Raw genomic sequence first — 27,708 nt, forward strand, 5'->3', positions numbered from 1 at the left:
GTTTTTGCAGAATTAACATAGTGGGCCAAGATTTCTATAATTCTTCAGTATGTCTTAGAAATAGAAGCCACGAGGCAGTGGTCGAGTGTATGTCCAGTATGTGTGTGTGCTCGGTCACTCGTTTGTGTCCGACTCTTTGCAGTTCCTGTGGACTGTAGCCCACCAGGCTCCTCTGTCCATGGGATGTGCCAGGCAAGAATACTGGAGTGGGTTGCCATTTCCTCCTCCAGGGGATCTCCCTGACCCAGGGATCAAACTGACGTTTTCTGCAGCTCCTGCGTTGGCACGTGGATTCTTTACCACTGAACCATCTGAGAAGCCCTATATCCAGGATATAATGACCCTGAATATAATGTTATAAGAACCAAAATGAAATGAACGTGTTCTTCTATAGTCCTTAGGTTCTCACAACCATCATTTTTCTTCCTTGTCTCCCCTGGGTCACTTCCACACTGCAGGAAACACTGACCCTTCAGTGTCATTGGCTATATTTTTATTGATGTTCCTAAAGAATTCCCGAAGGTTTTTCTGCTTTTGGGGAGTCAGTGACTCAGAAAATCCTTTTGATCATAAGAGAAGCCAGTCTTTTGGCAGGCCCATTTGGGGATGCAAGTGAGGAAAGGGAAGGAGAACTGGAAAATAGAGGGGGGAGAAAAGGTGGGAGACTATGACAATGTTTATTTGCTTCTAAATCAGAATAAATGGGCAGCTTTCTGCAAAAGCAAACAGACTGCAAATTCATTACCCAGCTCCATGCAGGATGCTCATTCATTCATTACTCTGGATTGATTGCAGAGAGTAAGTAGTACGAGTGCAATTTTAGACATCCCTTTTCAGAAATGAGAGCCAGACTTGAGCCTTAGAAGTTAGTAACTTTGGGACTTCCCTGGTGGTCTAGTGGGTGAAGCTGTGCTCCCAATGTGGGGGACTCAGGTTCGATCCCACAAGCTGCAACTAACACCCAGCAGTCAAAATAAATAAATATCTAAAAATAAATAAAAAGTTATTTACTTCTTTTTTTAAAAAAAGAAGTAAGTAACTTCAAGTTGCTTAGGATGTGATGGAAGGAAAGAGAGAGAAAAGCTCTGAGTGTGTCTCAGACTTTTCCACTGATTTCTTTAAAACAGTTCTTGCCCGTGTGTCTGTCCAGGGCAGCTCCTGAGCCCAGCCTGGTGCTCATGAAGGGCATGAGCCTGACATTTCATAAGCCTCTCTGGGGCATCTACCCGCTGCAACATGCAAAATAAAAATATAAGGCATTAACAGTAAATGATGGTTTGTGTTGGCTCTACTCCAGAGAAAATCTCAGGTCTGCCACTGGAGGCTCTTTCGTTCTTCCTGGGCAGCTTGTGGGAAGCCCAGGTCAGAGGATGGACTGGGAGAGCTGGGATGTCTCAGGGCTGTTCGTCTCCACGGCACACTCTGCTTAGATACAGAGCCTTTAAGGCTCTGACCAAGGAAGGGACATCAAGAATGGGTGCAACTCATACATTTACCTGATGTGTGATGATTTTGAGACCATTTCCACCCTTCATCCTATTAAATGTTTAATACTTTTTCATTTTACCATCTAATTCTGCTGGTTGGTAGAAATTCCAGCCTCCCAAACGCTCCAACTCTGGGGACACGCCATGGTTACCGCCATGATTCTTCTCCTTCTCCTCTCCCACAGGCTATGGGAAGGCAGGCTGGGGAGCTGGCTGAAGTGAGATCTTTGAACTGAAGCAGAGTGTGTGAATCCTGCAGAAACCCACTCCCCTCCATCTTTGGAGCAGGTCACATGGTTTTATTCTTAGAGTCAGTGTGAGGGCATAGTCTGTTCAACTTTTATGGGTGGAAAATACATCCTCCTCACCTACCTTCCCTGCCAGAAAAGCATCATTAAAATGTAAGAGAGAATTTTGGGTAGAAACAATGAAACCAGATCATGTCCCAGTCTTTGGTCCTTTCTTTATTCTCCCTGTATCTTCACCGTCAACATGGATAATAAATGGCACATGTTTTCTGCATACCCTTAGAAGGAATGCCTTTGGAAGAAAGCTTTGGAAACCGTGTAAAACTTGTGTGTTTGTGAGAAGCCCCAAATTCCAGCGCCCTTGATCCCCACTTCTCTGCTCTTTATCTCATTACACTTTTTGTGTCCTGTGCGGGTTAAATCGCTCTGTTTTGTCTGACTCTTTGTGACTGTAGCCCTCCAGGCTCCTTTGTCCATGGGATTCTCCAGGCAAGAAGACTGGAGTGGGTTGCCATGCCCTCCTCCAGTGTATCTTCCCAACCCAGGGATCGAACCTGCGTCTCTTATTTCTCCTGCATTGGCATGCCAGTTCTTTACCACTCGTGCCACCTGGGAAGCCCTTTATGTCTTGTGGCACATAATTATAGCTTTCTAATAACAAATCAGTACTTAATGCAGAATATATTGAAAACATAGCTAAAGAAAACAGAGTTCATCCTTACCATGACTCACATGTGGGAAAAATGAACATTTTAGTATATTTCTTCTAGTCTCTTTTTCTACACACATGTGTTTGTCACAGGGCTTCAACATGGTGATGCAGGAGTTAGAAATTCTCCTATTTTATTCCTTAAATACTTGGACTCACTCTCTCGGTTCTTCTTATAGGAAAGGATTTTCAATGTCTTGAAGTTTCACTTAGGAGGAAGGTTCTGCCCCTTACTGAAGACAAAAATGTGCCCCTTAGTGACACCCATAGCACAATTATTTCTACCATAGAAAAGTCCGTGAAATCGCATCTCACCCAGACTTCTGAACCATCTTTGAAAATTTTGCAATCAATGCAGTCTGACACTTAATAGGAGCAAAGGTGAAAAGCAGGGCAGAGCGAACTGTTAATACAATGCCCAGAGCTACTCAGGGTCAGGAGAGCTGGGAAATGGTGTGAGTTGGCAATGGAAGACATTGTGGCTTTTATAGAACTGTACGATTGCACATAGTATGATTAATAAATAGCTGTGTGCTGAGTCAACTGAGTCGTCGCTGCAGGGAAGAGAAACAAATGAATCCTCACAGGTTATATGTTGTCTGGGGAGTGAGGGTTAAACTGGGCATGAACTCACAGAATGTCTAATACCTCCTTCCCACCCCCAAGGGGGACTTAGGAAAGAAGAGAAATGCCCAAGCAAATACTTGATGGTGGCAATTGCAGGGAGAGTTCTGGCATTTCTTTTCTTTACCATTAACTTGTACTTCAGAAAGACCAAGGGCTTTCTTAAAGGGCCAATAAGCCCTGTACATAAGAACTATATCTAAGAAATTGCACCGGGACTATAATATTTAAGCTTGAAACAGCTCTGCAAAGACACATTTATTTCTAAATTAAACATTCTTTTAAAACATTAAGAAAATTTTTTGTTGGAAATAGTTGCTTTACAATGTTGTGTTACTTTCTGCTGTACAGCAAAGTGAATCAGCCATAGTCCACATATATTCCATCTGTTGGATTTCCTTCCCATTTAGGTCACCACAGAACCTTGAGTTGAGTTCCCTGAGCTATACAGTAGATGCTCATTAATTATCTATTTTATGCATAATATCGATAGTGTGTATGTGTCAATCCCAGGCTCCCTTTCTGTGGAATGGATAAAGGAGGTGTGGCCCGTATATACAGTGGAGTATTACTCAGCCATAAAACTTTTTTTAATTTTAGAAAAGAATTAGGAAAGAGAGAATTTAAAAATGCTCATCGTCGACTTTTCGACAATAACCACCACTGCTAATACTCTTTTATACACTTCTGCTCTCTTTGCTCCCAGCTCTTTTTCTCTTTGCTTTGTGGATATTTTTAATCTCTTACTGTGGTCATTGTAAAGTTCACTTTACATTGTAAAGTGTGGAGCTTTGAAAAGTGAAAGTGAAAGTAGCTTAGCCGTGTCTGACGATTTGCGACCCCATGAATGGTAGCTCACCAGTCTCCACTGTCCATGGAATTCTTCAGGCAAGAATACTGGAATGGGTAAACATTCCCTTCTCCATGGGATTTCCCTGACCCAAGGGTTGAACCCAGGTCTCCTGCATTATAGATAGATTCTTTACTCTTTGAGCCATCAGGGAAGCCCCTTGTCTTATAAATCATGTTTCGGTGAACATCCTTGTAGTTAACTAAGTCTTTGCCTGGAACCTAAATTACTCCTTTGGGTATGCATTCAGCAAGAGCAGGATTTGGTAAAGTGGTATATATATTTAAGATGTGTCACAGGGCACCACACTGACGTACAGAGACGTGGGTATACAACATGTACTAGTTTTACACACTGATAATAATGTTTTCTCTTTTACTCAGCCTTTACGAACACTTCTGATTTGATGTCAAGGCAAAACTACAAAGCACTACTATATTTCAGTTTTTACTTTTTTCATTATATAATGAAATAAAAAACTAGTTTTCATTTTCTAATTGCACACTTAAATCTCTTCTTCAGTGAATTGCCTCGTCATGTCAGTTCCACACTCCCCTCCTCATTTTGGGAGTTCTTTTTGTTATAGAGTAACATTAAAAATTTTTAAATTGAAATTTAGTTAATTTACCACAGTGTGTTTCAAGTATACAGCAAGGTGGTTCAATAATACAGACACACACATATTTTTTCAGATTCTTTTCGATTATAGGTCATTTTAAGATAACTGAGTATAATTCCCTATGCTGTATGGTAGGATCTTGTTGTTTATCTAGTTTATATATAGTAGTGTGTACATGTTAATTCCCAGACTCCTAATTTATTTCCCCCACTCTGCTATCCCCTTTTGTAGCAATAAGTTTGTTTTCTGTTTGTGAGTCTATTTCTGTTTTGTAAAAAAGTTCATTTGTATCATTTTTTTAGATTCCATCCATATGTAGGTGGTATATGATATTTGTCTTCTTCTGACTTATTTAATATGATAATCTCTTTGATAATCTCTTATTTAATATGATAATCCACTTTGCAAATGACATTATTTCATTTTTATTCCCTAGTGGCTCAGAGGGTAAAGCATCTGTCTACAATGCGGGAGACCTGGGTTCGATCCCTGGGTCAGGAAGATTCCCTGGAGAAGGAAATGGCAACCCACTCCAGTACTCTTGCCTGGAAAATCCCATGGACGGAGGCGGTTGGTGCAGGCTACTGTCCATGGGGGTCGCAAAGAGTCGGGCATGACTGAGCGAGTTCACTCAGTATTCCATTTGTCTTTCTGTCTATGTCATCTTCTTTACCTGTTCCACTGTTGATGGACTGTTAGGTTGCTTCCATGTCTTGGCCATTGTAAATGGTGCTACAGCGAACACTGGGGTGCCTGTATCTTTGAATTATGATTTTCTCTGGATATATGCCCAGGAGTGGAATTGCAGAATCATATGGTACCTCTATTTTTAGTTTTTTAAGGAACCTCCATACTGTTCTCAAGTAATGTTTTTTAATATCTGGCAGACATTTGAATACATTTGCATTGCTGCTGCTGCTGCTAAGTCGCTTCAGTCGTGTCCGACTCTGTGCGACCCCAGAGATGGCAGTCCACCAGGCTCCGCCATCCCTGGGATTCTCCAGGCAAGAACACTGGAGTGGGTTGCCATTTCCTTCTCCAATGCATGAAAGTGAAAAGTGAAAGTGAAGTCGCTTAGTCGTGTCCGACTCTTAGCGACCCCATGGACTGCAGCCCACCAAGCTCCTCCATCCGTGGGATTTTCCAGGCAAGAGTACTGGAGTGGGGTGCCATTTAAGCTACATAAAATTCACAGCTGCAAGTTTCATATTTAAGAAAGGTAAGAGCGCTTGTGAATGGGAGTACAAGAGACAAACCTGAAGAAGAGAACATTGAGGAACTGTCTGGAAGTTTTTAGAACTGATACTTGAATACATTTCCCTAAAAGCAATATGCATGTAGAAAAGTGCTTATAACATAAATTATACAGTTCAGTGATTTTCACAAACCAAACGTATGTGTGAAACCGGCACCAAGCCCTTGAAACAGATGGTCGCCAGCATCTTAGAGCCTGCGTATCTGACTTACCAGCATGGACTAGGTGTAGCTGTTTTTGTACTTTACACACTTGTTACTTGGCTTCTCCTTTCTTGCTCTGTATCATATTTACAGGATTCATTCACATGTCGTGTAGTTCATTCACCTTGTTTTTTGGTGAATGTGCCGCAATTTATGAGTCCTTCCCACCACTGATGGGCACTGGCAGTTTTGAATGTTTGGTTACAAATGGTGCTTCTATGTATATTCTAGTACATGTGTTTCAGCACAGTGGTGTCGGGAGTGGAGCTGACATTTTAACCAACTTTCATGGGTCCACAGCCTTCTTTTGTCTTCTCCACCTATCTCTCTTAAGCCAAGTACAGAACAGCACGGACTTGAAATGAATATTTTTCTGTTTTGTCTTTTCTTGTAGCCACCCTTTTAGTAAGGATGCACATAATGAAGTTCTGTTAACAAGATACTGATATAAATTGTGGATAATGACTGTTGGCTTCAGCCTGGGCTCTCATCTCTCTGTGAAGCGTTACATTTTCCATCCTGTTATTTTCTTCTTCATCAGTTTTTGACTCATTCTAGTAAATGGAACGTTCAAATTGTCTGAAGAGGAAAGAGATTTTTAACGTACCGGTCTTACAAGCAACCTTTCTTGGTTTACTAGTTTAATGAAAACCACATCTTTGGGGCAGGGCCATGTGCATGCATGCGTTGAGGTTGAGATGTCCCAAATCAAGATCACACTGCTGTGTGATCTTCTGGTAGAATTAAATAAAAGGCATTAAAAAAATTTATAGCCGCCTTTTACCAGCTTTATGTCTGATTTTTTTTTTTTTTCTCTCTCTAGATTCTTTGGCTGACATGAGTTTTGAAGTACTGCCATATTCACTTATCAGCCTGTGGCAAATGCAGTCTTACCAGAGTAAGATGAAAGGCTGAGAAGTAAAAAAAAAAAAAAAAAAATCCATGTGCTACATAAAAATGGCCTATCCTTTTAAGGAATTGGCAGAGTTACTTTATTTCCCCCACCCTTCACTTGCTGTCTCTCTCCCTCCTTTTATTTATCTGAATGTATGGAGAAAGGTTAAATTCTTTTTTTTTTAAACCATTGTTCAATTTTTTAATTATTATTTTTGTTTATATCTTGGCCATGCTGCTTGGCATGCAGGATCTTAGTTCCCTGACCAGGGATCGAACCTGTGCCCCCAGCAGTGGAACCTCAGCATCCTTACCACTGAACTGCCAAGGAATTCCTGAAAGAGGTTAAATTCTTAATTTGTTTTTGTTATTCATCAACCCATCAATTTTATGTATAGTCATCAGTACTTTCCAAAACCTGTCTAACCTGGCGATTCATTGTCTCAAGGCGGGCCAAATGTTTGTTGGGTGTCTTTCCAATTTTATTGGTATCTCTATAAACTATGAATCACTTTGTATCTCTCTCATCTATGTGACTAAATGTTCATCTCCACAGAAACTCCCTTGAAATGAGGATTGAACCCGTCAAAAATCTCAACCAAGTCTGTAATAGGGTAGTTCATGCCCGGCTTTCCTTGCCCTTTTGTCTGTTTGGCTTATTTTCATTCTCCTTGCTTTAGTGTCCTCAATGTTTTATCTGCCACTCAAGAATACTATCCTTAAATTGATGAATAGCAATATAATATTCTTAATTGATATCTAGCAACAGTTTAAAAAAAAAAGTGAAATTGAAAGTTAGTTGTGTCTGATCCTTTGTGACCCCATGAACTGTAACCCACCAGCCTCTTCTGCCCATGGGATTCTTCTCCAGGCAAGAGTTCTAGGGTGGGTTGTCATTCCCTTCTCCAGGGGATCTTCCCAACCCAGGGAATGAACACAGGTCTCCTGCATTGCAGGCAGATTCTTTACCATGTGAGCCACCAGGGAAGCCCAGCAACAGTAAAAGGGGGCTTAAAATCAGAGCCAACGCCTGGCCAAAGGCTGCCATAGGTGAACCCGCTCTGTTGTTCACTCCCGTGTCTGTCACCCCACCCTGATTTGGAACTGTGTTTTCACGTTGGGCATCTTGTTTCTTGAGATCCTGTTGTCAAGGCCCACATGGACACCCCAGGGTCCTTTCCCCTGGGGCTTGATTCTAATCAGAGAGATGCTGCTACTGCCAGCCCTGGAAACCACATCACTATAAGACACTACCTGCAAGTCCCACCCCATTTATTCAATTATTTATTCCTCCCTAGAATGATGCTCTAGTGCCTGCGGTATGCTAGGTAGAAGAGATACCACAGTTTACAAGATTCAGCCGCTGCTCTCAAGGAACTTACCTTCTAGTGCTAGGGAGGTACAAGTAAATAGCTTATCATAGAGAAGTGTGAGAAATGCCCTATAGACATTGGGTGGAGAGTGGAACAGCCTCAGAGGATGAGCAAGGAGAGGCCTGATGGTGGTTTCTCTCACTCGGAGCCCAGGAAGTTTGGGGTTGGTTGTATAGAAACCTGAATTTCCTGTAAGGTTTGTGAGCAGAGAAGCGACAGGTGTTTCTAGAAGATTTTTAAGGATTGGAGTGAGGATTACCAGGACTTTTAACATTGCTTCAGTTTTCAGAAATTCCTGAAAAGTTTGCTTGTGCACTTTTGAAATTAAAATTGAATATGGTGACTTCCCTGGTGGCTCAAATGGTAAAGCATCTGCCTGCAATGCGTGAGACCCAGGTTCGATCCCTGGGTCAGGAAGATCCCCTGGAGAAGGAATTAGCAACCCACTCCAGTACTCTTGCCTGGAAAATCCCATGGACAGAGGAGCCTGGTAGGCTACAGTCCATGGAGTTGCAAAGAGTCGGACAAGACTGAGCGACTTCACTTTCTTTTCACATGCGATTTTAGGATTCACAAAGTTTATTTCCTAGTTCTTTGTATTTTCTTCTATGGTTTGAAGTTTCTTTGTAAGACTGGGTTTTCCTTTTTTGGCTGAGTTTTTCAGAATGTTAGGCTGCTCAGTAATTTTACGGAATCTACTTGTTCTCTTTTCAAGTAGCCTTTTAGGTGTTTTTTCCTGCAGTCAGCTGGGCAGAACGCAAAAGAAGTTCAAAACTTGGTATCACCAGTAGCTAGATTTCAATGGGCCTAGGCCTCGGCCTGGCATAAGTAAGGAAGGAGACCATCCCCTCTGCCTCCTGCCCCACTCTCCACTCCACCCCACCCCCATCATATACTAGCAGTGTGTTTTGATTTAATGACATGATACATTGTATAGCATTTTATTAGCATTGTATAGCATCATATAAGACACATTTTATATCTTCATGACCTGGTCATTGAAATTAAGCTATTTCATAACCTCTGCTTTCTCATTTTCCAGGGTTTATGTGGAAAAATGATTCCATATTTGGGTTTTAGGAATAACCCAGTGGCAACCCATTCCAGTACTCTTGCTTAGAAAATCCCATGGATAGAGGAGCCTGGTAGGCTATAGTCCATGGGGTCGCTAAGAGTTGGACATGACTGAGCGCCTTCACTTTCACTTTTCACTTGATGCATTAGAGAAGGAAATGGCAACCCACTCCAGTGTTCTTGCCTGGAGAATCCCAGGGACGGGGGAGCCTGGTGGGCTGCTGTCTATGCACAGAGTCGGACACGACTGAAGCGACTTAGCAGCAGCAGCAGCAGTATGTATTTCTGAGGGGATATTTTTTGAAGTAATTAAATAAAAGTCTTCCTAGCCCCCATGAAATCCTTGATAAGTTATTTTAACTTATAAAACCTTCAAATAGAGCACATAGCAAGATAGTTCAAATTGGATGAACAAATATTTTATGAAAACTTTTGGTGGTTTCTGTGGTTTCTGTAGTAGGGTTGTGCTAAAACCAAAGATTTTCTACTGGTTTACTATCTTTCAGGAACTGCAGTTTTAATTCCTTCATCATTTCATTATTGCTTTCTTGCACTAATAAAACTGCTCCTAGAATGTAGAGTTTCATTGCATAATCTAAACCTTGTTTAGATTTCTTAAATGCATTGTAACACAGAAGTATATAACCATATTAAGACACCACTTTTCTAAACTTTGTAGTCTTAGTGTATGTATAGGATCTTTTACTGATTATTTTCTGTTCATGCTGTTCAATTAGAACTTACCTTTTTACATGTACTTTGATGTTTCACCTCACAATGAATTTCAGGTTCATCTAGGTAAGCCCATTAAATGAATTTACAAAGTCCTGGAATATTCACATTTTGGAGTCATTCAAATTTATTTATTTATTTGAAGTATAGTTGATTTTACAATATTGTGTTGGTTTCAGGCATATAGCAAAGTGATTCAGTTATATGCATATATATATAACATATGTAAATGTTGCAATAAATTTTCATTTTAAGTTAAGTTTATAAGCTTATTATGTTTAATAAGTTTTCATTATTTTTTCAGATTCTTTTCCATTATAGATTATTGTAAGATATTGAATATAATTTCTTATGCTCCATACTGGTTCTTCTTTTTTATCTGTTTTATTTATAGTACTATGTATCTGTTAATCCCAAGCTCCTAATGTATCCTTCCCCTCTCCTTTTCCATTTGGTAACCATAAATTTGTTTTCTGTGTTTGTGAATCTGTTTCTGTTTTGTAAATTGGTTCACATTCAAACTTAAAAAATAGAAAAAGACAGGTACACAAAGTTTGCTTGAAAGAGTGAGTGGAAGATAGTGTTCGCATCAGGGCAGAGAGGAAGCTATTAAAATGGCCAAAAGACAGTTCTTGGAAACCTTACAGACGATTTAGGAGTCAAGTGCAAACCATAGAAGGTCAAGAAAAAGAGGTACCGAGGAGACCTCCTTGGAAGTGCAGTGGTGAAGACTTTGCTTTCCAGTGCAGAGGGTGTGGGTTTGATCCCTGGTCTGGGAATTAAGATCCCACATGCCTCATGGCCAAAAAACCAGAACACGGCATACAACAGAAGCAATATTGTAACAAATCAAAAACTTTAAAAATGGTCCACATCAAAAAAAACAGAGAGAGAGCCACTGGGGTCAGGAGAGTTTAGAATTTGCTCCGTGGTATGATAGATGCAGAAGGGAGATGGTGTATTGGATGGAGGTGGCGTTGGGTCCAACAAAGATATTGACAGAGAAAAGTTGAATCAGAAAGAGGCAGTTACGTGGCAAAGGTGAGCTGCTGATGAGGATGAGCACTCCTTGCTGGCACTGGGAGGGGTGTGACAGTGAAGGCTGAGCTGGTAGAGCACTCTAGTGTGGGCAGACAAGGCGCAGAATGAGCGGAGAGGCAAGTGCACAGAGATACATACCTGTCTTGGTTTTATTCAGAGTAATTTATGAAGCCCTTGGCATGGAAGACTATGGCCACCCTTTATAGAAAGAGGTCAGTATTGCATAGAATCAGTGTTTGGATGGCAGATCTGAAATTTGTGAATACTGATGTTATTGGATAGATTGGTGGTGTAGCTTTGAAGATTAGTTTGAAAATATAAAACAAAGTGCTTCCTTCTTCCTTTTATGAACCATGCCTCCCTAGAAGTCCAGAGCCAATAGTGCATAGGAAGGAAGACAAATAAAAATGACCTTCCTTGCTCTGTGAGGCTGGCTGCTTGAGAGCCCAGGAGAGGCCGCTTCTCCTTGGCTTAAAGTTGCAGTGGTTGCTAACATTCCATTGAATGAACTGTGAGATGTGTTCACTTTATAGGGAGGGGATGTTACATTTGCTAGCTGGACCATACGAGAATTTTTTTCCTTTCCTTACAAATGATGGAATAGACTAAAGAGACCCAATAGAATTAATAAAATTGTCAAGCACAATAAAAATGCCTGGATTATGTGTCTTGGTTGCTGTTTCCTCCAACTCTTCTTGAGGGCTTTAGTAGAGCTGGACCCAGCCATGAAAGGAGGATGGAAGAATTTTTATCTGAATGGCTTGGCAGGAAACGTCAGGTTTTTCTGCCAAGAAATTGGAATTTCCACTTATGTCAGCAAGATGTGAATTAAAAAAGAAAGAAAAGTGCAAAAAGAAATAAACAAAAACCACACAGGTGCCTTTAAACCCAAGGTGCCAGGTTTTAGAGTCTCAGAGTCATGATGAATACTGTGCTGTTGAGTTGAATGTATCCCTGAGGGGTTGGGGGAGGTTGACCAGCATCTTTGAAAGTTTGAAGTGCAGAGGAGACTCAGCTAAAACTTTCTTAAGCCGGATCTTGTCCAAACCTCCTTCAAGAACGTCTGCCTGATACACATGCCCACATCCAACAGCTAAAGAAACCCCCTTTCCTGTTCAGTAGCCTCCCCCGACACTGACTTAACTGTTCATTGGTCCACGTCACCAACCCTGTGTCCAGGATGGAGACTCAGATGTGGATGCATCCATATGCATCCAGTGTGGGTAATGGCTGATCTTGACCAGTTTGCATTCTTTGTGTTGATTCGGTCAGCCTTAAACCTCCTGGATGCAACTCTTCACACAGGTTGCAGAAACACTCTCTCGGAACCCTGACTAAGCTTGCTTTTGCCTTTAAAAAAGCTATTTATTTTTATTTATTTATTTGGTTATGCCAGGTCTTAGTTGCAGCACGCAGAATCTTTAGTTGTAGTATGTGAACTCTTAGTTAGGGGGTCTAGTTCCCTGACCAGGGATCGAACCTGGACTTCTTGCACTGGGGGAGCATGTTGTCTTAGCCACTGAGCCACCAGAGAAGTCCTCGCTTTTGCCTTTTGGTCAGGAGATTCCTAATGTGGTGGGAACAGGAAATCTCAAGACTGAATGCTTGCAGGTTTCTCCTCTACCCTTATTAACAAAAATATTGATACATGCCAGTCTGGGTTGTCCTGCCTTCAAAAACAGGTCATTGTGGACTATATCTGGTTCAGCAGAAGGTACCTTCTCTTGTATTTAAAAAAGGCACATTGAGTAGCTTGATGTGGGAAATGGCCTGTCACCTTCAACTGCCGGGAGAGTGTGACACATTTGACCGATATGTACTTATTGAAATGTTTTGTGATTGTTTTGAAAAGAACAGAACTCAAACAACTGCAGACACACCTCAAGCTGGATAAGGAGACTGATCTTTAATCACACACATCTCAGATTGTATATTTAAAATTCATTATTTAACACTGAGAGAGGAAACAGTCAGGAAATGTTTTCTATCTTTAAGCTTATGAGAAAGGACAAAATCTACCTTTCCTCACTGTATAAATGGTCAGGTTTAGAATTATAGGGAACTAATTTGATTGCCAACTCACTGACTTGTGACTTTGGGGAACTCATTTTTCTAAGCAAGTTTCCTTCATCTGTAAATAAAGGATGATATTAGTACCCACCTTAAGGTTCGGAAAACTCACTTAGTGTTTTGAATGGTGCTGCCTTACTGTTGGTATGTGTTTCTCAGGTGTGCTTCATCAGTTCACTGATGGGTGTCCCCAAGCTGGCTAAATCAGGGCATGGCACCCTTTTTCTGGCAAGGACTAGCTAGTAAATATTTTAGAATTTGCAAGGGCCCTTTGGTCTCTGTCATATCCAACTCTGCACTTATAAGGAGAAAGCTGCCATAGACAATATGAAAATGAATAACCCTGGCTGGGCTCCCATAAGACTTTATTCATGGACACAGAAATCTGAACTTTACATACTTTTCATGTGTCATGAAACATTCCTCTTCTTTTGATTTTTTTTTCAGCCTTTGAAAACTGTATAATCCAGTCTTAGTACACTGGCCATACAGAAACAAAACAGGAAGTGGGTTTAAGATGCCAACAGTCATCCTAGGAGAATTTGCCTGATCATTTTTAGTAAACACTGCTCATGGAGAAATAGCACATGGATTTCTTGGGAAGATTCAAGTATCTCAAGTCACTGTAGCAAACCAAGTAGAGAAGAGATTGATATTGTCTATGCAAATTTCAAGTAGGCATACTTTGTTGTTTATTGTTGTTTATGGGCCTGATCCAAGATACATTTAAAAAGTAGGTGAAAGAGATGGCCAGTTAAATTATAGGTTGTTAACTTGGATCCTCTTTCTGGTTGTGAAGCAGCAATTATTTGCTCCCAAGACATCTAGCCTGGCTCCTGGTGAATGTGCATAGCGGTTTGTTCCCTTACAGTTTTTCCTGTATAATCCCATCTTTTCCCCCAGGAATCTGTGAGAAGTTGGGTGGAGTAGATTGGTGATGGCTTATTTTATATAAGGGGAAGCAGCAGCCCAGAGAAATTCTGTGACTTTGCCTGAAGTTCAACCGATGCAGCAATAGAATCAGACTTGGAAACTCAGCCACTACCTCCCAACCCACTTACATCCCACCATCCTGCTTTGCACGATTATTAAACAGATAATGAGGAAATTAGTGCTGGTACCTGGCATTCATAAATGCCATAATTTATAAAGATCCTTATCTTATTTTGTTTAACCCTCAGGAAATACTGGCAAGTGAGCAGGGCAAGTTTTATTGTCTGCCTGTTAAGTTAGGCAACTGACAATCTGGTATATTTTATAAGTTACTCAGGGTCACACACCGATAAAGCACTGGAGGCAAGTCTGGTCCTTAGGTTTTCTAACTCCTTTTATTATACCAAGCTGCCTTATTATATATACGATATGGCAGTTGATGTCATTAATATCCAAACATTGAAAAATAAATTGAAAAAGAAATAACACCCTGCCCTGGTTCCAGCCCCTGGCAGTGATTTTTAAGTAGAGGTTTGTGTTATGAGAATTTTTTTTGCTTTCAGAATGCTGCGTGTGCCTCCTGTAAAAGGTTGAATTAAATGCTTTTATTTTTGGTAAGTGGCCCATGTAAGTTTATTATTTATTTATTTTGGTACTTTTTGCTCCAGCTCCTTTGCCTAAACGAAGCACTGCTGCAATTTTATTGCATACCTCATCATTAAAATAAATTGAAAAGACGCTTGTTAGTTTTAATATTGCATGGATGAAAATCTATCTGGCACTTTTAGGAACAGTTACAATTCCTTATAGTGCATTTTAAGAAGGAGTCTGGTTTTGTTCTTGATTAAGAAAAGAGAGAAGACTTTCTGAAATTTGCTATAATTCAATTATCATCTTTCTTGGGGAGGAGGTCTCTTGCTCACTGTGACCCTGGTTTTATTGACTCGTTTGGCATTCTTTCCAGCCTGTGGGAGGGGAAGTATGCTCTAGGGCTGCATGAGGGACTTTCGTTTGTTGGTAAATAACCCAAGCAAAGCTGCTTCCAAAGGCAAGTTTTCCTCTCTTCTCTATTAACCATATGCTTCTTTAACTATTGGACATATGCCCTTTTCCATAAACTACATGCAGCTTAAACTGTTGGAGCTATTGTTAACTTGAACACAAACCAAAGACTCAGATGCCTTCTGGCATGTAAGTCTGTAATACAATCCCCCCAAAGATGGTGGTAAATATTCCTTTGCATAAATAGCTTTTCAGAATCTGGAGACACTGGATAACGGGTCACTTGATTACAGACTGAAGTAGCCTTTCCTGATAACTTTTATAGGAAGGGGTAGAATAATTTTAACACTGATCATCTTCACCTGTACCTCTAAAGGAATGCCAAGCAAGTCAGTGTTCAGCTTTCAGGGCCTTTGTAGTAGACAGTTTGCAGGGGTTAATCATCATTTATGATATTGATAGATGAGAAAGTCCTGGTGACTTGGCCACTTACCTGAAGGATGGCTTGAAGTGGGTTGTTTAGACTCATTAAGCCTCAGCGTATTTACCTGAATAACTGGGGTGCCAGGACTGCACACCTGGCAGACGGTGAGCAGCCAATGGGATTAATGCCTTTGCACTTGGCATATGACCTGGCTTTCAGTACGAGCTCAGTGAGTGTGAGCAGTAGCCGTGGCAGTAACGATCATTTCTAATGCACTTGCCTTTTTAAAATTCTTTTATTTTTTCTAATGCGCTTTTCTTTTGTACCTTTCAGGGGATGACCTGGTGAAAGCTGGTTTGGCAGGAAGGGACATTAGGGCATGTTAGGGATGTACTTGTTGGAAGGTGCTTGTGTGTAGTACAAAATAATTAAAAATAGTCCTATAACTTGAAGTAAGTGAATTTACATAAAGCTCAGTATCATTGTAAGGTGTTACTAATATGTGTAAAAATAGCCTAGCAAGCACTTATAGCTTTAAGAGGTGGGATAAATAGTTTAAAATAAGACTACAGGACTATAAGAGATAAAATAAGACTATAGGAGAGAAACTCATGGGATAATTTTTCAATGTATGTATACTTAATTTGGACTTCTCTAGAGAATTATTGTAAAGGTCATACTTAGGATAGAATTAAAACCAAGAGTAAAAGAAATCAGCTATTTCTGCACTCTAAAATTTTTGAGAAATACAGGACCATAAAGGAAAAACATTGCATAGAAATATTTCATGCTCTCTTGGTGCGTTTTTTAAAACTTAAAAAGTGTGTAAAAATAATTATATATTTGTTTTCCACCTTCCCCTCCTCCCAAAACTTGACTCCTTAAAGAACTTGAAAGCATAGTAGTCAGGTGGGTGAGTGGACTCTGAATTCCATTGCAGGCTCTGCCTCTTTCTAGCTGTGTTTTCTTGGATAAATAAACCTCACTTTTTGTATCTGTATAATGAGAAGTACAAAAGTATTTACCTCATAGGATTGGCTTGTAACACCTTAGAAAAGTACTTAGTGCTCAGTAAAATTCTTTCCTATATTCATTAAAATCCTTGATTCACGTATTTTATAATAATATTCCATCCTAAGATAATGGACTTTAATTTTGTTACCTAGTTTTCCATATTATAAATAACACCGTGATGAATATCCTTGAAAAGAAATTGTCTTCTTATCTGTTTTTTTTCCCCTTAAGATACAGCCTGGAAGTGGATTATGGAAATATTTTAATAGTGTGAGAAAGTGACTCTCCCACCATATCCGCCCCCCCCCCCACAACTCTCAGTATTACTGCTTTTGCTTTTTTACTGTAATATCCCTCATTGTTTTGGGTACAAGATTTATTGGCAAAGGTGGGTAAGTTCCTTTAGGGTAATAGCTAGTCTGAAGTGTGTAGCCAAACCTAATCTGCTGCCTGTTTTTGTGCAGCTCATGAACAAAGGATAGCTCTTTACATTTTTAAATATGATGTGAAAATTACATGAAATTCAGATTTCTGTGTTTATAAATGAAGCATGGGGACACCGCCATGCCCACTGGTTTATATCTTGTCTGTGGCGGCTTTCATGCTGCAGTAGGGTTTGGTGGTTGTGAAGTTCCCAGACACATGCTTTAGGGCGCTTCTGCTGCTGCTAAGTCACTTCAGTCATGTCCAGCTCTTCTGCGACCGCACGGACGGTAGCCCACCAGGCTCCTCTGTCCATGGGATTCTTCAGGCAAGAATACTAGACTGGGTTGCCACGCCCTCCTCCAGGGAATCTTCCCGACCCAGGGATCGAACCCGTGTCTCTTACATCCCCTTCTTTGGCAGGTGGGTTCTTTAGCACTAGTCCACCTGGGAAGTCTTAGGGCATTGATCACAATTCAAATTTATTTTATATTTCTTGTCACTGAGTAAGGAAGTCCAAGAGCCAGATCTTTAAGTAGGAGCTTTAAAGTCTGACTGCCTGGGTTCCAGGCTCTGCCCACCAAGCAGCTGTGTGTCCTTCGTAAATAGCCCACTTTCTCTCTGCCACAGTTTCCTCATCTGGCAAATGAGCAGAACAACAGTGCCTAATCAGGGTACAGTGAAGAGTAAAGCAAGATAGGCGAAGCCCTCTCGATCTCATAGTAAGCAGATGTTAGCTGTATTTCACTGGTGTGTGGTTAGTGAATTTGAATTGGTCAGATGAATGAGTGAGACCAAAAAAACAAAAATATTTGTATTTTGGAAAGATAGATGAATTTGGTGTTTTATTTGTTTCCTTAATCACTTTTACTAGGACTTCTTGAGTATAAAAATACATTCCCCTGGCCTTGTGTCTGGAAAGTTAGAAAAAGGGCAAAAGAAAGGTCTGGCTGTGTCCTGGTTCCCAGTCTCCTGCAGAGGCTGGGTGACTGGTGTCTGCCCTGTCCAGTTGGTCGCAGGAGAGGAGAGCAGCAGGGTACCAAAGCCTCTTGTCTTGTGTGTAACCATCAACATGGACTTTGGGGGAGATTAGGTTTTGTGACCATTCCTGCTTTTACTCATAGTTTCTGAACCACACCTGGAAAGTGTTTCCCAAAATTTCAGACTTCCGTGGCTAAGTAACTAGAAGTAGACTTAGCTCTATTAAAAGTGTGAAGAGTCAAAATGTGGTATTTTCATTTGAGTTTCTCAAATGCAAGTTTCATAGCTGAGGTCAAAGTGGGCAGTGGCTAGAGGGAGCTTCTGTGGTGGAAATCTGATCCAGGCAGCGCCTGGCCTTGCCCAGAGGCTGAGTCAGCAAAGGTGAGCACCCTTGCACCATCCCTAATCTGGTCCCAGTGGGGGTCAAGCCTCCAGCTCCTTTCTGTACAGTAATGATATTCTCTTGATATTTAAGTGTACTCTCCAGGAGGATCTGATTCCTGCCATAGAGTAAGCATGGTCTTTAAAATGTTATTAAAAATACAATACCACCATATGCTCAGGCTTTCTTATTACCCAGTTCTCTGAAAAACCAAAACCAGGCAACATCAACACACCAGATGAAGCCAGTTAAATTTGTGTTCACCTCACCAAATTCAAAACACGGTGAAAAGTTTAGGAAATGGAACTCTGATGTTAGGGAGGGGATTGGGTGGGTGAGAACCTGGGAACCACCATTCAGAAGTGCGGCCAGCGGAGGCTGTCACACACAGAGATTTCTTTCCCTGCTTGCCTTTAAAGGAAGAGCGAGAATTCCCTGGAAGTCCAGTGGATAGGACTCTGTGCATCCACAGCAGGAGACATGGGTTTGATCGCTGGTTGGGGAGCGAAGATCCCCCAGGTATGGCAGGACTGGGGGCAGGGTAGCTCCGGGGCAACAGGCCTGGTCCCGTTGGAGGATGCAGCCACAGCAGCTGTCAGCTCACTTGAGCCTTGTGAGCAGACATTCTACGATGTCTCTTATGATTGTGGGTTGTGGATGTCACTATGGGTGGTTAACTGCTCAGGCTGTAGGTGCAAAGCAAGGAAGAGAGACTGTTCATTCTTTGCTTTTAAAAGACTCAAACTGAGTTCTCAAAGAACTCTCTAATACCTAAATGTTCCTGAGACTGTTACTCGCAGATAGGCATAAATGCGCTATTAAGTGGAAGGAAAAAAAATGGGGCCCTCCTGAGAATTTATTGTACTGCCTTTGATGTCACTAATTAACTCACTCTGTGTAAGCAGTGACTAGTAACTAATAGCAGGCTAATAGAAGAAGCTTCATGACATTTTAGAATTCTTAATGCTAGGAAAGGTCTTCTTGAGCTCATGGAAAATTAGGAAGATATCCGTTTTACAGGACGGCCTGCCGGGGCCCTCAGGGGCCTGTTTTGTTGTTTGTTGTTGTTGTTTTTTCCCTCTTCCCAGGGGCAGGTGGGGCTTGGCTACTGCTTTGTCTAAAACTTTGAAAGCTGGTTAGTGAGGTTGGGTTTGTGCTGGCCCAAGTCATAGTGTTAACACCCAGAAGCATCCTTCCCGAGGTGGGCAGGGGTGTGGACCTCTGATTGGTGTGGGTTCAGAGAGAGGCAAGAGGATGTAAACCCTATACGGCATGCCTGGTGAGGCCTCAGACATGAAGCTTGTGTGATCGACCCCTGATTTTCCAGATGGTAAGGAGCCCTTATTTTTAAAAAGGCAGGAGGCTGCTTGCTCCAGGCCTTGGGAGCTCCCTGCTCCCAGGAGCTCACAGCAGTGTCAGGTTTGCCCTTCAGTTTATCCAAATTCTTGTCTTACTCTTCACTCTTTCTATCCCAGGAGCCCCCTTTAAAGCTGTGTGAAGCTCTGTAAGCTGAGTAGTAGGGAGTAAGGCCAGAAATTGCCTTGGGTTTAGTACTAACCTGTTCTTGGGAGCAAATAGTTTCTGGTGAAGGGCTGGTGGGATACTGGTCAATCTGGACTATGTTTTATTCTTTGGCAAAAAGAACTCTAGAAATGTTTAAAAAAAAAAAAAATTGTGGTACTCCTACTGCTGGGATGGAGGGCGTTTTCTACTTCTTTGCTTTCCCCTGGCGATCTTCTCGTTGATGGAAGGAGGCAGAGAGAGCTACCCGTTAATTCTTGAGCCCATGATCTTTGAGAAAGGATTGCCACTTGAATTTCTCCAAAGCTTCACATCCCCCGGCCGCCCTCTCGTGTAGCAGGCCCTGCAGTCAGTTTAAAGGTTGCAGACAAAGCAGAGAGCTCTCTCCCGATCCATCTGGGCCACTCCCTCTGCCATCAGTCATTGTCAATGGGAGATGTATGTGTAGCCGCACAAGGGCGATGTCTGACCCCAAGGGCATTGGAAATGTTCTTAGAGAAGGCATTGTTTGCTCCTCCCTTTGGCAGCCAGACTCTAAGATTCCAGGGAGCAGCTTCTGGCTTAGGCGTCCCTGCAGTCAGGATGGAAAGGGTCAAGATTCTGCTTCTAAAAACTACAGACACTAACCACCGCCCCCACCCCCTTTCTTGGCATAATTCTACGAACCTTGTGAATGTGCTTAGCCTCTTCTCTTTCTTTTCTGATCTCTCTTTGGGCAAAGTCTTAGAGAAAATTCTGAAACAAGGAGGCGAGGAGTTGGGTTCTATTGGTGTTTTTTATTCAAAGAACATCAGAAAGTAAATAACCACAGAAATAAAAGCTGACAAGATGCAACCAATACATAATAAGAAAACATGAAATAATGCTCTTTCCAAACACGGCCAAGCAATTTCCTGGGGGAAAAGCAGAAAATGATGTTCTGTTTCTTGCTTAGAAGAGAAGAAGGTGGGGCTCCAGGCTTGTGGGAGCACACTAAAACCTGCGGTAACACACAGATGCCATTGGTCGAGCCTCAGCGTGCGACAGTATGTGTGTGTGTGTGAGTATGTGTGTGTGCGCGCGGACACACAGCCTGTGTAAGGCATGAGCCTGTCCTCATACCTGTGGGGATAAGATGCTTCAGGGTACTAAGACCCTGAAGTTGGATGTCCCACAGTGGATTTGTCCCTGGGGCCCTCTGGGTTTTTCCCAGAAGTGGTTGTTTGTTGACAAAAACTTATTTGGAGAGTATCAAGGATTTGAAAATGTCAGATCATCAAAATGTAATTGCTCTCCTCCCTTCCTTTAATTGATGGTCGTGGGGGTGGAGGCTGAGATTGCACACAAGCCACAGGTATCATTCGCCAACCTGCCTGGGAGCAGACCTCTTCTCATGTTAACAGGACTTTGTGGCCTATCGAAGGCGTGATTAGGATTTCTCTTACATCATGTATAAAGGACATGGTTGCATAGTTTTGATCAGGAAGCTGGCCCTAATGCCTTGTCCTGCTATAACATCGGGTTCTGGTGAGGAGCAAGTGAGAAGATACAAATGATAAAGCGGTTTGTGGCAGAAACGGATTATTTCTTCTCTTAAGAAAGGGGATTGACTTTTGCCGGTGAGGGGTCAGGAATAGCCCTCCGCGTGTTGATTGAGGCTCACACCTGTGTTTTGATCTATTTGTAGATGACTTGATGATTGATATCATTCAGTTTGGAAATGATGAGGTTTCACAAACTCAGACCTTATTAAACATGGAAATATTATTTTCTTGTTTGAATCCTATTCTGTTCAAAATCTGAGTATCCACTCCTTTTTTTTTTTTCCTCCTTAACATTTTGTGGCCTCCACCCCTCCCGCCAGCCGCCCTGCCTTTTGGGCTCACCGAAATTTGAGTGCCACTTTTCTGGGAAAGCCTGATATTCTGACTTCAGTTTTGTAATTTAATGATGGAGAGTTTCCTTAGTAAACCAAATTTAGAGTCCTAGAATGCTTATCTTATATCCAGACCTTGAACATAAAAGGCATTTTATGCCCGCAATTGTTCATTTAATGAGCAATTGCAGAGTGCAGGCCGGTTAAGGGATTGAGCTATATGCACTATTATTGCAAGAAGTATTCCGAAATACCAGAAATAGGACGTAAGCTCTGATCAGGGAGACTGCGAGCACAATTACCTTCTTTTCAAATCCTTCTGTGACACTGCGGGAGGAAAAAGGACTTTGAAACTTGAAAGGAAAGAGCTTGCTTTCAACCTCAAAAGCTAGGAGGAAAGGGCTCTGAAATTTGCTCTGAATTCCCAATTCACCATTAGCCTGTTTCTTCCTTTAGCCTCAAGGCATTCTCCGCTTTTTGAAAAGATGTTAAGAAATTCAGTCACAATAGAGAGCCTAGTTCTGAACGTGTTTCACTCGGTCCATTGAGGTCTGGGCTCCAGCCTTTGTGTGGAGTGAATTGAGCTGAGCGGCTAGCTGGTTGCAGAGAGGTGAATGAACAGTCGCTGTGCAGTGGCAAATTCTGGCAAAGAAAGAAGCGCCCCCTCTTCCTTTATTTTCCAATATGCATTCCTGTACAACCCCGCTAGTGGCCATATGTGGCGTCGAGCCTGTTCTTAAGTCAATACGGGGTCCTTGGTTTATTGCAACTCTTGTTAAGTTTGTCTTGTAATTGAAGCTGCTGTTGACCTTGCTTGGGGACCGTTTGTAAAACCGTTTATTTAGCATAAACTGAAATAATAAACCCTCCTTCTCTGGGGCTGATTGTGATAGGGTGACATTAGTTTGATTTAATGATTAGCCAGCCTGACCCTTCTGCTGGAGAGAGTGCCTTGAATAGAGAGAGTTCACTCGGAAGCACTCAGAAAGAATACTAATGAGCTTGTTAAATTTAGCATGGCTCCAACCACTTTTAATTCCTCTAATGGGAGCAAGCACTGCCTGGGAGAGGGAGAGGGCCAGGGTGCAGGGAGGCAGGGAGACACCGAGAATGTTCCTAGCAGGTCTGCACTGCTAGAGAAAGCCCAGCAGAAAGAGAAGTTTGCAGAAAGTAGCTAGCCAGAGCCTGGGACTGAGTTGTAAGTATCCATCTGTTCACTTTCACTCTGTGTCTTCTGTGTCTTGGGGGGAAGAGAGGCGTGATGCTTTTAAAACGGGATTGCAGGGGACGGCTTAAAATCCACGTTCATTTCAAAGAGGTGAGCACTTGTACCACGAGATCCTCACCCGCTGATTTGGTAAAGGGGACAGGAAGTGTTCCTGGTTGGTGATGCGGAGCAGGGTTTTACCTTTCCATGGGAACAGTCATCTGAAACTTTTTTGTCCAGTCCAACGCAAAAGAGCACTTGTGTCCTGGGTCTCTGGGAGAAGAAGTCAATCAAGAGTTTGGGAACAAATGCACAGGTGTGTGTGTGTGTGTGTGTGTTGAGTCCTGCTTCTCACCACGATGCCTTCCTGGAAACCTTCTTCTGTAAATGATCTCAGCAATGTTGGTGATGAAGCCGCTCTTGAGTTGTGAGAGTTTATGGCACCAAGCGTGTCTGATGCAATATGGGTTGCCTTCGGATGAGTTTGGAAAAACCTGAGACAGCTTCTGAAATGCAGTGTGGGGGCAGCCCTCCCTGCAGTGGGTGGGAATTCCTTAATTTCCACTGGAGCACAGATCTGCAGAAGGCAGGGGATCCAAAGTGGGATCCTGATGACAGTTTTGAAAACAGTTTTTCTCCTGAAGGTTTTTAGAAACTTGCATGTCTCAGTCTGACCCTCTGAGCCTGCAGCTGCTGAACCGAGAGAGGCACGAACAGTCGCCCTGTGTTTGGCTGTTCAAGTCCACTGGCAGATGCTTCTGAAGGACTGGGCTGTTTGCTTACATTTTTGCAGCTGACTTCTGCTTGTTGCCATGGTGGACAGTATGTTTCTGTCAATAATTTGGCCTGGCGTAGCCTGTCTGCGCTGACTCTCCAACTTTATTGAACAACTCAGCTCGACTGAGCAAGATTAGACAGCTCTCGTCTTCTTGGCTTGCTAGAGTGGTTGCTAAATTTATAAGAGCAGGCAGGAATATGGCTTGGAAAGTTTCCCTTTCACTGTAGATAGCACTCTTTCAAGCCTCATAGCTGTTTGTATTCTGGGGATGTATACTGTCAAGGTTTCATCCTGAATGCCCCTCAGAATCAACTCAGTATAGGAGATGAACTTCAGGAAATAATCACCTGCTGGAATTTTCTGGAGAGGGAGAGTAGGTGAAAATGTGGGAGTCCTGACTTGTATAAGAGTAAGTCTGATGAAAGTTTCCACATGAAAAAAAATCCTGGCCTGCGTTTTACTAAGAGAATTAGTTCATTTTTTTCAGTATTAAGTGTTTGAACTTTGCTGATTTCTTGTTCTAATTTGATATTCACACATATTGTGTTAATTCTCATGAAGGAATTAATTTTTAGCTAAAAAGACCCGCCCGTTTCCACTTACCCGCCTCCCCCTAACTGCTTCTTTCTCCCACGAGGTGGGGGAGAATGTGGGAGGGCTGCGAATAGTCCGTGCCCATTATTCAGTTATTCGTGAAGTTGGATTCAAATGCTTGTCCGTAAAGACATCATGTCTAAGAAACTCACTCTATTGTAGGGATGCAGTTTTACGAGAAGAAAAGTTAATTTCTTCTAGGAAGATTAAGTGAAGGGAATCCTGTTTTAAACCTGGAACAGATTAGTAGGGCTTGGTTATTCATCTTTCCCAGAGACTGCTAATTGTGTGTCACAGTCCCTGTTGGTATGAGCTGTCTGGCTTTCCAAATGCAGGTCCATTCTATAGAATTTACACCTTAGTGCAAAGTTGAAATTGGAAGTTGTGCAGGCACACTTTAGTGGAAAATATGACTTTGGCCATGGTGGGAATTTTTATAAACCGACTATAAGTTTTGAGTGTTTTTGACATCCTTCCGTCTTTACATCACTGAAAACCTTCATTCTGCAGCCTGCAACTTTACTGCTAATGAAGTCTGAGTGTGGATTAGGGCCTAAAAGTATTAGAAAAATTAAAATGTCAGATTTTTGTTGTTGTTGTTGTTTTTGTAGTTTGTTTTTAAACTAGCAAAAGCATGGTTGTAATTGCTTTTGGAAAGATCAATGTGTGCAAATGTGACCATTTTCTTTTTTAGTAGTTACTTGATAGATTAAACTCATGATTTATTCCATCATTACAGGATCTGAGGGTGGGGATCTGCACAAAATAATGTTTCACAGTTACCCAGCAGTAATCAGCAAAATCACTGTAAAGTCCAGAACATACCTCATTGCCTGTTTGGTTTTGAAAGTCATTTGCTAGGCTAAAAAAAAAAAAAAGAAAGAAAGAAAGAAAGAAATATACAGTGCTTATTTCTTCAGGTCCCAAACATAGGCAGGAAAATGAGAGTTGCTACTGGCTTTAGGTAGTTCCAAGTATTAGTCATCACAAAAGAGTTGTCGTTATTTGAGTTTGTATTTTCACACTAGTTCATGTTCATAGCTATTCTTCTAAATGTCAAAAGAGCTATGAAATTGCTAAAGCATACTTTTTTCTGTTTTTTTTTTTTTTTAAGAGACGTTTAAGAGAGTATGTCTTTAAGAGAGTATGTCTACTCAGCTAGACATACCTCTGTTTTTTTGGATATTTTGAAGAGAAGTTTGTGTGTGAAGATTAGATGAGTTCAAGATCTGTTCAATTAAATAGTACATCAGTGTTACTATTTATATGCACTTATAGTTTTTTTGTTTTTGTTTTGTTTTTAGGATCAGGAATGAGAAACAGCTTTCAAATGGAGTGTCTAAGCAGTGTCCTAACAGCTTTGTTTCCATCAGCACTTATCTGCCAGAGCACAGTCTGTGGATTAAACACAGAGCTTGTGTGGGCATAATTGAGAGTGCGCGTATGATTCTTACAGATGAATTGGTCCACTTGTTGTGAGTTTTGATTGCCAGTTTGGTTTGATTTTATGCCACGGGTCTTTGATCTGCTATTATCGGAAAGGCCATCCAATCACATTTTCAGAGAACCATAGTGGACTGATGGAAAGTTCTTACAGACGAAAGGGAACAGAAGTATGAGGGAGCTTGAATTTCATCAGGCCGTTTCTTACATGTTTGAAACGATGTCTGGAGCCCACCAGAGTGTGGATGTAGATCAGTGTAACTGACGCCCTCCACACCCACATTCTATCCCCATTTTCCTCTTAGCTCTCAGCTCCGTTCTGTGGGCCAAAGCAGGAAGTGTCCTGTAAGGGGCACTATAGGTTTTCATGATTTGCCATCTTTATCCCTCGGAACCAGCGGGTCTTCTGTCCCATGCTTGGCACTGTTTCATCTCTCAGTGGATCACACATCTGACTTAAAAATAAAATCACAAGGATAAGTTTTGCCTTCTAACAGGTCCGCCGCTGAGGAACAGGGGTCCCTTGCCTCCTGGATCACCGGAGGCCTGGCTTCCTCAGGCCAGGAGAAGCTGGCAATCCACAGCGTTAGTCTGGCAAAATCTCCAGCTCCTCAGGCCCTTCAGGGATACTGGCAGGTCCCTGATGGGAAACCTCACTGGCAGATTCGGCTGGAAGCCGGGGATGAGAATTTGCTGACATCTCAATTTAATAGGCTCATTTCCTGCTCCCCTTCCTCCTTCGATTTGTATCTTGGACCCTCATTCATAAACAGTTTTGGCTTGAGACCCTCCAGTCATGGCTAGCTTTCACAGTTGCCAAGAGTGAGAAGTAGGCTTCTTTTGGAGGCGGGGAGATGGATGGACCGGGAGCCCCAACTGATGATGGTTTTTGAATGTTTCCTCAAAGTGCTCACAGAGTTTTCATTTCCCTTCTGTCTTCAGAGGATGAAAGTCCTGGACAGACCTATCACAGAGAGAGAAGAAACGCAGTCACTATGCAGCCGCAGATTGCCCCGGGGCTCAGCAAGATCAGTGAGGAGCCTTCAACATCCAGCGACGAGAGGGCCTCGCTGATCAAGAAGGAGATCCATGGGTCCCTGCCCCACCTGGCCGAGCCCTCTGTCCCCTACCGCGGGGCTGTGTTTGCCATGGACCCCAGGAATGGCTACATGGAGCCTCACTATCGTAAGTTGCCCCCAACCTGTGGCACTTGCTACAGGAGCCACGGCAGGCTGTGTGTGTGTGCATGTGCGCTTAAAGAGTTACTTGTCTTGCACTATTTTATGCAAATGTTTAATTTACTGTTTACTTCTTAACTTCTCCCACATCCTGTTCCTTCTTTTTAGGGAAACCATTTCTTTCCGTCTCTAAGCAACTTGGACCTCGGGGGCTGGGGGGCGGCTGTCAGGAAGGTGTCCGTCTGTGGCTAATCGACACAGACCTTTCCTGGGAACTGAAACCAGATTTTCTCCACCCAAGTAGACCCTGCTGGAGGAAAATCGGTGGAGGAGGGGGAGTTATTAAAGTGGGAGGCATTAGCAGATGTCTTCAATGGCAGATATTCCCCTTGTTTATATATATATATATATATATATATATATATTTGCTTTATTGTTGAGGAACAAACAAACCTCTTTTAACCAACCAGGGCCAAATTCCTTCTGTGTAAGATTTTTCTGTGTATTCTACTTTCTTCTGGAATTCGCAGGCTGGAGACCTCGTAAGCTCCTCTTCTTACACTCAGAAAGTTTAAGAAATGAACTAGGATGGTGAACACACCCACGGGATGGTTGCAGAATGCAAAGGAAACTATATAAGGGTTGAGCTTGTTTCCGGCCTGGTTCTAGTTAAAATATATAATTCGGTGGTGGAGTAATGAAGTTCATATTGAGATGCCCAAGCGTGCAGCTCTTGATTACAGATTTATCACCTTGCTAGGATACAGACCTGCTATTTAACCTTCCTGGCTCCA

At 42.1% G+C, this 27,708-nt stretch overlaps 1 protein-coding gene across 1 annotated transcript in view; it reads left to right on the forward strand.

Moving 5' to 3' along the window:
- Positions 1-27,708, forward strand: part of GLI3 (GLI family zinc finger 3) — a 314,174-nt gene that overhangs the window by 71,706 nt on the left and 214,760 nt on the right. The window contains exon 3 of the mRNA XM_060415080.1: positions 26,679-26,921. Within this exon, the coding sequence (XP_060271063.1) occupies positions 26,679-26,921 (243 nt within the window). The remainder of the gene's footprint in view (positions 1-26,678; positions 26,922-27,708) is intronic.

The sequence above is a fragment of the Ovis aries genome, chromosome 4 (genome assembly GCF_016772045.2).
Source record: "Ovis aries strain OAR_USU_Benz2616 breed Rambouillet chromosome 4, ARS-UI_Ramb_v3.0, whole genome shotgun sequence".
Lineage (NCBI taxonomy): Eukaryota > Metazoa > Chordata > Mammalia > Artiodactyla > Bovidae > Ovis > Ovis aries.